Source organism: Leptinotarsa decemlineata, unplaced genomic scaffold (assembly GCF_025532065.1).
Source record: "Leptinotarsa decemlineata unplaced genomic scaffold, Ldec_3_MD MMD2_tig00004307_RagTag_RagTag, whole genome shotgun sequence".
Taxonomy (NCBI): domain Eukaryota; kingdom Metazoa; phylum Arthropoda; class Insecta; order Coleoptera; family Chrysomelidae; genus Leptinotarsa; species Leptinotarsa decemlineata.
In genome coordinates, this window is record NW_027412606.1 from 13,358,843 (window position 1) to 13,371,257 (window position 12,415).

At 34.6% G+C, this 12,415-nt stretch overlaps 1 protein-coding gene across 2 annotated transcripts in view; it reads left to right on the top strand.

Annotated features, from left to right (window-relative positions):
- Window positions 1-310: 310 nt before the first annotated feature.
- The window catches only part of LOC111517946 (protein apterous), a 279,607-nt gene continuing 267,502 nt past the window's right edge, over window positions 311-12,415 (top strand). The window contains exon 1 of one of the 2 annotated variants that reach the window (XM_074179019.1): window positions 311-923. In XM_074179019.1, the coding sequence (XP_074035120.1) occupies window positions 876-923 (48 nt within the window). In that variant the 5' untranslated portion in view covers window positions 311-875. The remainder of the gene's footprint in view (window positions 924-12,415) is intronic. The other variant, XM_023174247.2, reaches the window with a different exon arrangement.

Below are 12,415 nucleotides of genomic sequence, written 5' to 3' on the forward strand. Positions count from 1 at the left end.
TTGAGTACCGAATTTAAGAAAAATGTTTCTAAATGAATTCATCATCAATAGGTACTGTACATACTCACAAATTATGATTAACATCGCTCCATTCCCTGTAACAATATAATATAATACCGCAAACACCATTGCGAAAGATGTAATGTGAATAAACAGTAATTTCATATTCATCTATCCCCTATCTATGAACAAATACTATCTAGATTCGGATAGGATACGAGGACCCTTCCAGTGCGCCTCCTAGGTGTCCCCCAAGACCCCTCTCTGAAGGGAGGCGGAGCCAGCGGAGTCAGCGGTACCCACATGCGCTTTCCGACAGCCGCATACAACCCGTCTACGTGCGCGGATGCTATGCTATGCTGTTTAAATGGCATAATGTGAGTGTTTTATAAGTGCTTGGCTACATCAAGTGACATGCGCGCGACAATTTTATTGGAAATTGCTCATTACACGTATTTTTTGCACGTTTGTTTACGGAATAGCACTACATTCAAGTGCATCGAGTGTTATGTAACACCGAAGATCTTTTGAACTGCATAATTAAAACGTCGTATAAATGTTTTTACGGGAGTGACATTATAATAGTCTTAAAATAAGTTTTTATCACTTTCAACTGCGATTTGACTGTTTGTGTGACATAATTTTTAACGTTATCTTCCCGCTGATGGATGAACTTTGACGATGAACCTTTTAAAGTGTATGTATGATAAGCCTCCGTATTCTCATCGAAAAAAACACCAGCGATGATTTTGAGTGCTGGAGTCGAAGAAATTGTGGATTGATTTGGGAACTGAAGTGAAATTTGTGACACGAAGCGGTAGTTCTAAGCAACGCTGTCAAATAACTCCCAAGCATCGGGTTTGCCGCCACTGCAGATGGGAGTGTTTGAAGAAAGGTCTTCTTACACGCCCGGGATGCATTGGGTAAGTGAATATTTTTGTCTACATTCAGCAATAATAATCGTAGCTTGATAGGCAGGATTGAATTAAAAAGGATGAATGAAACTGAATGAGTACCTCTATATCAAAACAGATGTGCCTTAAAATTTTATAGTTTCAAATCAAGGGCATTGTTTTTGAGTACCTAGAAAACTGTTCTTCAGAATAACATTTTCTGTAGTTCATTTTCATTGTCATACTCTTTACGCTGCAGCTGTTCTGTTCTTGTTACGCAAACTGTTCATTATGAAGAATGACATAGGTTCTTCGACCCGTGTATCAATTAAATAATTTTCAAAATATTCAGACGTTGGATGATTCATGGTGTTGGAAGATTTGCAAATGACTGACTCAAATGTTGTACCATTGATTTTGAATATAGAAAAATACACGCATTAAATATTAAATTCTCAAAACGTACGACACAAGACTAGTTCATGAATTCAACTTGTATTGAAAGGAGAGTACCTATGATCTACCATAAATTACTTCATACCTAACCATTTTACAGGTGTAACGATGATGAACCTCAATTATCTGACCCGCGAAAACAACTGTACAGGTATCTAGTTGAATCTTTTCTTAAGTATCGTTTGGTGTTTAAGATGGCTTACCCCTCCCAGGGGTTGACCCTTTGAACAGTTGGGTATTGTATGGTATTGTTATTGAATACAAGTTTATGCCTAATCAGCTGTGAATTTCTGAAGGCTGATTTTATCTTTTATATTTCATTTCACTTGTTTGTCGTTATTCCACTGTTTAGTTATTATATATTTTGTATTTATTACATTAAAAAGTATAAACTTTTTCTAACATGCCTAACGTATTATTCGATATATTTTGACGAGAGTACCTGCTATAGTTATTTCATTTGCACTGAACTCAGGATGGAAATATTTCATTGAAATAGTCATTGAGTATATTCTTTTTTCAAACACTCTATTTAATTTCTCACCGACATATTTTGGTGCTAGATGTTCTGGAAATAAACCAGAAGTGTAACAATATCAAATTAAATTTTGTATACTTATGTAGTTTTCAATAGTCATCAAATATAAATGTTTTTTGGTTACCATTTTTATTAAAAAACAGTTTGAATCCTAACCTGATTTCGCATACAAAAATGTTCGGAATATGAGCTCGGATAATTTAGATTGTTCCTCCTTACAGGTAAGTCGAACAATCTTTCAATTTTATGCGCGAATTTTATCCTTTCATTACCTACTCTGGAACTCTTTACCTAGAAACAATTCTTAAAACTTCATAAAATTTGCTTCCGTTAGGTATATTAGTAATAACTATAAAATAAATAATATAAAATTAGGCATATTATGAATATGAAATATTAAAAAAAAACTATGTTTACTGTATAGGCAGAGGTTAGGTAAATACAGTTATTGGATACCAGCAAACACAAAAAATTCCCATATTGAAATTGTGAAAGAACAACAACACCAAAATTTCAAACGATGTTGATGTATTATAATCTCTGACTTCCCCTCCATATTCATAATTATCAGAAATGAATGAGATTAGCAGTTCCTGAACTAGACAATACCTAATTCACTTGCTATCGTCCAACCAGTGTTAGGAGTCACACGTTAAAAAGTAAGACCTCGTTAATCCTTAGCTCGCACAAGTTCCGTCTTATGAGGGTTGTCGTTCGTAGGGGTGCGACAGCTGGTTAACGGAAAAACATATTTTAACAAATTTGATATACAATGTGACACACTTAATATGAAGATACCCTTGTATTTTAGTCATTTTTAAAAGCAGATATTCGATTTTTGGCACAAGCGTAGACCTTCATGTGACGCACTTTTCGCAATACTTAGCCAGAGTGACAGCCTTCGATTCCGCTAAAAGGGCAAATTCTCGATATTTTGTTTCGCGTTGGAGATATCGAAATAAGTTATTTGAAAAAGTTGCTTAGAAATCGTTTTTGACCTTCCATACCGAATTTCAACCCACAATTCAAAATTTGTTTTTTTTAAATTTTCATATTCAAGTTCGATTTTTAATTGACGGTTTCGAATAGGAAGCTACAGAAAATACAAAATGGTCTAAATCAATGGAATGAATGTATTGAAATCACTAAAAATGAAAATTATTATTTTGTGAAATGTCAGTTAATCAAATTTGGTCTCCTTCAGTAGCCTGCCTCAAATTTTGAGGAATTTTTCAATTTCCTGTTGAATATGATTGGTTACGAATTTCCCCAACTTTGGATGGAAAATTGTAACACTAATATTTCGAAGCAGTCTCATATTTTGTTTCAATAGTTTTCAATTTGAACTAGAGTGTCACGAAAACAAATAAACTATTTAACTCCAAATATCGGTATGAAATTAAATGCGTCAAAATACATATTGAACGTTGTAATTCACGAAAAAAATTTGATCCACGTACACTAGTTTGCAGCCGATTCATTTCTATGTATTGGTTTTTTGGCCTTTGAGAGTGCCGGAAACTTTAAGAGTGCATTTATCGTTTTCTTCGACTATGCCTATTCTAATTTCATATATAATATGAATTATATAATATAATATAAAGTACATACTTATCAATAAGTGAAGAATATTCAAAACGTAATTCGAAATCGATATCGTTTGATGTCCAAAATTTATTTCCCAGTATTCCCGCAATTGAAACAATTGAGTTGTTTCAGCGTCTCTCAGATAAAAAACATGTAAATTCACTAATAAAACAGGAAATTTTAGATTTACTTACTATTTGTCTATCTCAAAATCATTTCCAATTCGACGAAAAGTTTTATTCATGCAACGAAATCTTCATGGATAACATAGTAGGAACGAAATCCAAAATAATCAGTATAATAATGGTTTATTGTACTGGTACAGATACGTAGATGTTATCTTCCTTACTGATACAGTTAAGCAATTAGGTAAGTTTGTTGAATATGTCAATTCTATTCACTCGTCAATTAAAGTCATCACTGAAAGATAAATCATTCAATAAATTACCTAGACTCGACTATTACGAAAATAATAATTAACATAATTTTCTACAAACCATCTTATAGAGACATTGTCATACATAATTCCACCACACACCTTTACCAGCATAAAGTAGCTGCATTCAATAGTATGCTTCATAGACTATTGAATATTTCACTGTCTGAAAGTAACTTCCAGATAGAGCTGAGTTTCATCAAACAAATCGCTGTCAACAACGGTTATAAGGTAGATATTATCGACTCCATTATTTCCATTCATTATTTCCATTCAACATTAATTGGCTAGGTAAATCTGAGGTACTTGAAATTTAGGTACTTAAATCATACTGTTTTTCGGATATGTTTAGCGAATATCTCTCAATAAAGTGTTTCTTGAATACGTTATGGATTTTCATCAAGTACAGCCGATTCCATCACATATGCTACATACATTATTAATAATTTTTTGTACCGAAGTAGGCACTGGTCAGGCTCTATCCCCCGAAGCCCCGATACATTCGGGAGGGCACGCCAGCATTATCAGTCAATGACTACTCCCCACACCGTGGGGTAAGTGATCATTGGGTCCGAGAATCATGTGTCCTGAGCAAGCGCAGTGAGCCAAGAATGACAGCCTTCTGCATCTGTCCGGCTAAGATTTCTGCCTTAGTGCGGCAAGCCTGTATGATTTTAAGATTCGAGAGTAGAGAGGGCATCATTCCACCAAGGACTCCAATAATCAGAACAAACATCTTGACAGAGTGATCTGGATAGAGTCTGCGGAGTTCGAAGAGAAAATCTCGATATTTTATTCGTTTTTCCTCTTCTTTTCTAATGATATTCATTTCGCTAGGAGCTGAAAACTTCACGACAAATATCATTTTGCTCTGGTGGTCGAGAAGGGCATCAGTCTTATTCGCTTGTATGAGCCTGAGGGTGGGGAACGAATGGTTCCAATAAATTCGGCACTTCCGAATTCCCACAACGGATTCAATATTCCCCGGAGCGTAGGGCAACACCGGTCTCTCGTCAATACCGTAAGAGTGCCGTAGATGGTAATATAGCACTCTTAGGGCCGTGTTATGTTGTTATTATTATCATTATAATTATTAAAAAACATTTACAAAACTTAAATTACATTTTTTTCCTGTATGGGAATGAAATCGGCGACTGTCATCATTAATTTTATATATTACCAGGTAGGCATATTTTTATTGTTGTTCGAACATTTTTATTATCTGTTGGACATAAAAGTGTTTCTTCTTCAAGGACAAAACACAAGCACTACAGGAACATCCTTGAGTCGCTCTAAGAGCGGTGCCTGTGTGAAAGTAGCGATTCACATCGAATTTAATTCGCAGGAGATTCAACCCATTTGGAAAAACATTCTCAAAAAGTTTACTCTACATTAACGCAGTTTTTCAACAGTTCAACAGTTCAAAACGATGAGTAGCCACAGTCCGCCGGGTAGATATTTATGATGAGTACCGCTCTTGGTGAAATCAAATGTGCCAAGTCGCTTCAACACTTCTCGTGAATGAATCTATAGAATAGAAACAAATCTCCAACCTTTCTTCGTTGTTCCAGACTATCAAGGCAGATACCTCTTTTCTGGATGGAATCCATCAGCTTCAGGGTATGCTTAGGGGCGGAGCTCCATAGATGAGAATAATACTCCAAAGAAGGTCTGATCTGAACTTCATAAAGCATCATAAGTTGCTGACTTGTACAGTTTTCTGGTCCGGAACAGTGTTCCAAGCTTTTAAGAAGCAGCATTTGCAATTGCCACATGATTGTGCCAAGACATATTGGTGTGCATTTTAACCTCCAACAAATTTATCGAAGCAGAAAGTGTAATTTTCTGACCTGACAGTATTACATATGGTTCGGAGACATTTATATTTTTGGAGAAAACCGATGTCTGGGTTTTTGTGGAATTGAATGGAACTTGGTTTCTTTCACCCCAATTCGAAATTACTTCTAGATCCTCATTAAGATATTCACAATCCTGCTGCCGGTGAAGATGTGCATCCGCAGCCGATGTCCTGGAATCTAAATGAAATGACGAGAAGAGTGTCCTGTCGTCAGCAAAGCAATATATTGGATCCTTGGTTTTTTTCAGTGAGTAAAAAGAGGGTTGGAGACAATATGGATCCCTTCGCTACTCTCTAATCTCCAGATCATATCAGCTTGTCTCAAAATGGTAAGAATATGAGCCGAACAAAATCATTTGGTAAATCATCACAGTGCATACCACTCTTGGACCCAATGATCACTTATTACCCGACGGTTTTGAGGAGTGGTTACCGGTACGTCCAAATGGGTCGCAGTTTCGGATAGGTACGTTTACTGATGTAACTTATGAGAACAAAATTAGGGCTACAAGGCCATGGTCGAATGGACCTGGAGTAGCAGACGAGACGTTTCTACTACATGTTCAATTTGATTTGGGGAGTTAGATGATATCATTTTTATGATTGAAACCATCATATCACATGTCCCAGCATTGAAAAAAAAATATATACATATCAGTTTACGTCGTAGTCAACTGGATTCCCAGTGTTCAAGTGACTTAGCACATTTGATTCCATCAAGAGCGGTACATATCAGAAATACGCAACGGACTGTGGCTGCTCATCGTTTTGAGGTTCAACTCATTATGCCTCGAACTTCACTGTTTAAAAACTCTTTCATGGAGAACTGCGTTAATGTGGAATAAACTTCCTGAGAACGTTTTTCCAATTTGATTTAATCTCCAGCGATTCAAATCCAATGTAAATCGCTACTTTCGCACAGGCACCGCTCTGAGAGCGCCTTAAGGATTTTTCTGTAGTGTTTGTGCCTCGTCCTTAAAAAAAAGTTTATATCGTAGTTTTTAATTCTAGCTCACAATAAATGTTTTTTATTAACCAGCTTTTTGTTTCAACCCTTTATAAGTTATGTTGATTATTTGATATTGGATTCCTTGTTTTTAACTAACTCTTCCTAATATTTTGGTTCTTAACTCTTCTATCGTTCACAATCAACTTCAGAATTATTTTTAAATTATATTTGAAATTATTGATATATAATTTGTTTTCGATATTTCAAAAATTATTCGAATTATCCATGATAATAATTGAACAATTTTCATAAACATTTTTATTCCTAGACGCGTTTCGTCCACACCGTAGCTTCCTCGAAGCTTTTCATCCAGTAAAAGGAGTCAGCCTACTCATGTTTATTTGAGAAGTTGAAAAATCTTATGTCTTATTGAAATGAGAATTGAGAAACAAAGACATATTCGACATTTTGTAGAACGGTTTCAACATCCATACTTTCATATAGTGGTACTAACTATAGTTTTGATTTTCAGAGGTGGAAACCAAAAAGGTTACACATACGAATATGCATCGAATAAAATGGCGGACATGCAAATTTTGCTGGTTAAAGGTGAACTAATTGTTAACATTCCATTTTTGTCGTGTAATTCTAATGGTGGAACAGTTAGATAGTGCAACTATTGAAACTCGCTAAGTGTTATTTATATATGTACCACAACTCAAGCTAGTGCGTAATTACAATGCTGGTCATACATAAAACGAAAAGATTTTTTGTAGGTGTTAACTCTTGCGGTCAGTTATCATAGTGAATAGTAGGTACTTATCAAACTAATGACCCCTATAATTCCATATAATATAATCGTAAGTACACAGTATCCATTATTCATTAAAAAAATGAAATCATAAATATATAAGTGAAGATCGTTGGCGAATGCTTTGCTAGGCGTCGCTGAAAGTTATGAATATTAATAGAATATGTTTAGCAATAATTGAAGCACCAGACAGCGAAAGCGGAGCAGGTTCAGAAATTATTACACGCTTATATGCTTCCAATATAAAACGTTCCTCCAATCTGCCTGATATATTGCGACTTGAAAAAGTCAGCTTTTGTCGTTTCTCGAGGTTTGTCGAATTATTTTCATCTTTCATTGAATGCAAACTGTCCCTTTGCCTTATTGCTTTCCCCTGAAATATATTAAATTTATACTTATAAATGCGAAAGTAACTAACACCAGTTCAATCTTCCTCTTGAAAATTATCACTTGGAGATCGAAACACGTGTCGAGGTGTTAAAATAACGATTTGGTGTTGGAATAAAACTGCAGTAATATTCATTACTACCACTTGAGGTTCCAAACAATGCATCACAAGAACCTAACACTCAATCATCTTTTGTTTTTCCGTACTGGTGAGTCCTAGGAAGCTAAAATTTGGTATATAGGTGCTTCTTAGGTCTTAGATGCGCACTAAGAAATTATTTTCAAATATTCCAACTGCGGCGCCCCCAGTGGGGGTAAAAGAGGAGCGTTTACATATGAAAATTACCGCTTACATATGAAAATTACCGTACCGCTATATTTTCAAAGGCTGAAATTTTATATGTAGGTTCGGTTTATATTGTGAATGTGAAAGGATTTTTGAATATTCAAATTTGGGCTCTCCCCTGAGGATAAACGGGGTGCGTTTACATATCCTGATATATTTCTCTGCTAAAATAGTATCAAATCATATGACACATCACGTTTTGGGCAAGCAAGGTTTTTGCAAATGAGAAATCGAACCAACTAAATCAGTATCAACCTAGTACTTAGTTTCAAAAGTTAGAAAAATATGATCTGTGGAAGAAATATCAGCAAATTGTTGAAGATTTGCGTATTGAAAGTAATTATGAAATAACTATCACAACATTCTCCGAAACAAGACATAAAATTAAATTTGACGAAATGAATGTTTTGAATTCAAGAGGAAATATGTTTAAAAGACTTTTTTTGAAATGATCCACATCAACAAAAAAAAGAGAGTGTAAATAGATAATAGAATAAACAGATATTGTAAATTTTAGCAATACTTATAGTCATTTACTAGAGATGGATCAATTTCATTGATATTTCAAATTTCAAATGTTAGGTATTCGAAAGATCGATACCACATATTCCTCCAACCTTTATTCGATGTTCCAGACTATCAAGGTTGCAAAGGATGTTCGAGTCGCAGGCAAACGGCTGTTTTCTGGATGGAATCCAGCTGCTTCAGCAAGACCAAAATTTCAAAGAATTTTCCTTTTTATCAATCTCTCATCTTTCTCCGAACCTTACGGAAATATTTTTTGTATTTACATTATTCTATCAATAATTTGAAACAATGAATACTTATAACAAATTTTTCATCTTTATTTGACAAAATATTTGGAATTATTCCTTCTACTCATTACAACAAAGTGTAATGCTGAAGGTTCATTAAGACCTATTTGTTGAAGTTGTCATTGTTTTGCTGGGCATCAATTATTATGGTCATCAAGATTCTGATTTATATTCTGTTCTGAATTTTGTTATATCATGAGCAGTATTATTACAACACTTCAAACATTGCATCTATGACCCAGCCTATTACCACTATGCGATACCAAAACAAGTGCTATAGAATAAACTGCTTAGGTTCCTGGTTTCATCTGAAGGCTAGCAGTTTTACAATAAATGATATGTATAACGTTCCAAAACAAGTTCAGAGGAATTCTCAAGATGTTTTCCTTTCGAATCAAAATATTTTTTGATTTATAAAAATCACAAATTGGAATACAAATTGAGTAATATTCATGTGAAGTTGTGATCGAGCAAAAAAGTAGTAGTATGTTTTGTAGACCAGTGAATGTGATTGAAAATAACTACTTTCGAAATGCCATATTTCATATAACCACCCTGATATACTTGAGACGACGAAACTGTTCATTAGGAGAACGTGTCGTTGAAGTATTCTTTCAATTTGCGATGAAGTCTAAAGGTTGGACTCTTTCACCTTCAAACGATGAAAAAATTCCAAAAGAAAAAATCCTAATAATGTAGCAGTAGTTACTTTTTATCTGTTTGTTGAAATCTACTTCAATTATGGCATGTTTTTCATACTTCAGTTGAATTATTATCATTTGCTAAATTGCCGCAAAATATCCTGCTCTTACTATGTTCTAAACCATATCATTATTTGCTTTTTTCAGTTTCGAGAAATGCTACTATATACTCTGTCTATTAAAAATTGGGGTGAATTTTCTTTTTTCTTAAAATCAATTATTTATTCATCAATTTCTATTTTGTCTCCTTCAAAGTAGTCCCCCTCAGATATAAAACACTTGTGCCAGCGCCAGCAATCCTCGAAGCAGTTCTGATAAGATCTTTTTGGTATGTCCTTGAGCTATCTCCGCGATTCGGTTTTTATCTTCTCAATCGTCGCAAAACGCCGTCCTTTTATGGGTCTCCATATCCTTGGGAACACGAAAAAATCTCAGGGGCTAAATCTGGCGAATACGGTGGCTGTCAGCATGATCAGGGAGTTGTTTTTGGCCAAAAAATTACGAACAAGCAATGACGAGTGAGCAGGTGCATTATCGTAATGCAAAAGCCATGAATAATTTTTTCACAATACCGAACGATTCCTTCTTACTGCCTCTCGCAGGCGGCGCATAACTTCAAGATAATACTCATTATTGACCGTAAGACCATGTGGCAAGGACTTCTAATGCACTACGCTACGTTAATCGAAGAAAACAGTGAGCAAAACCTTGATATTTCATCCAATTTGGCGAGCTTTTTTGGTCTAAGCTCTCCTGGGCTCTTCCACTGGGACATTCGACTTTGGTTTCATTGTCATAACCATATACCCATGATTCGTCACCACGTATGACCCTTTTAAGCAAATCTAGAATAGTGATGCACTGTTTGGAAACTTTGGTGTAGTGTGTTTCGATCACCAAGTGATCATCTTCAAGAGGAAGATCAAACTAACCATACTTTCAAAGTTATGAATATTACTGGAATTTTTTTCATTACTACATCATAAGTTCCAAACAGTGCATCACAACTGATAAAGTTATTCTTATTTATACCATAGATACCTCTTCCAGGTACCGGTGTCTTGAGTTTCTTAAATCAATTTTACACTATTGCCGTATTTACTAGTCTTAAATTAATTTTACAATGTGTCTTTTTGTAATAGGCAGGTAAATCTAATAATTAAAATATTATTTTAACAAGCTATATAAAATAAATTTCACAATATTGCCTTATCTACTAGTCTTGAATTAATTTTACAAACCTCTCACATATGAGAGGTTTACAGAAGAAAAACGTACAATACAGAAAATAGCAGCCACTAACGGTTTCTCGAGGGTGACATAATAAAGAAAAAAAAGTATAGGTTAAGAATGAACGAAATCTCGACTTTTAAAAACAACAAAAACCAAGACAAAAATATCTCAGTTCCATATCACCAATACACAAAGAACTTTGTAAAGATTTTCAAGGAACTAGGTATGAAAGTGCAAGACATACACTACAGAGCCTTTCAGGAAGTCCAAAAGACCAAGTCAAGAATGCGGAAAAGTCTGAAATTTACGAAATTGAATCTAAGGACTGCAATGCAAAATATTATGGACAGACAAAAAGATCAATTGATATGAGATATAAAGAACACTTAGTACACTTAAAATATGAAAGACCTGAAAAATCAGCATTCGCCCTTCACATTTTGCAACAAAATCATTCCATAGACTTCAGTTCATTCAAATTAGTTAGACAAGTTAACAACAACCAGGCATCTAGATGCCTATGAGAGTGTAGAAATAAGTACCTACACATAATACTATTATGAATAATGATGGTGGACCAATACCTAATAGTATACCATATAGCTTGTTAAAATAATATTTTAATTATTAGATTTACTTGACTTTCCTGATGTGAATTCTAATCTATTCATTGAATCAATATATTATTGTGTTCTTTCTCAATTCAGTTCTTATGTAAATTCGTCCAATAATACTGTAGAATTAGTTCTAAATAATAATTTTGCAAATAAGAATCTGACTTCCTTCCTTACACCACTCGTCCCTGAGGATGAGAGACACAACACAATAGAATTAGATATAAAATTATTACATTCACCTGCTTCAATCAGCCCTATATGTCAAGAAAAGCCTTTTTATAACTTTAACAAAGCTGACTTTGTCTCAATCCGCAGGGAACTTGGGGCATTTGATTGGGATCGCGAATTTTTTCCGTTAAACACTGAGGACAGTGTTTCTAAAATGTAATCTATCGTAGAAATAATTGTAAAAAAATATGCACCGAATTATGCTAAATATAACATCTATTTCTAATAACTGTAATAACTGGCCATAACATGATATTGCATATCATTTATACAGTGACCATACGTCCCGTTTTGAACGGGACTGTCCCTTTATTCGACCATTTGTCCTGTTGTCCCAAATAATGATCTGGGACGTAAAATAGTCTCGTTTTCTAAAATCATCTCAGAAAAAAACCGTTGACAGGTATCGGATGTGGAGCCCATATAATTCACAATGCTATAAAATCTGCTTCAGACGGCCTTTACCTTTAGATTACGAAAGCATTATTGTAAAAATATATTCATTTTTTCAGCTGAAGCTGAAATAGAATATCACCAAATGCTCAGCTACAGCAAATCTC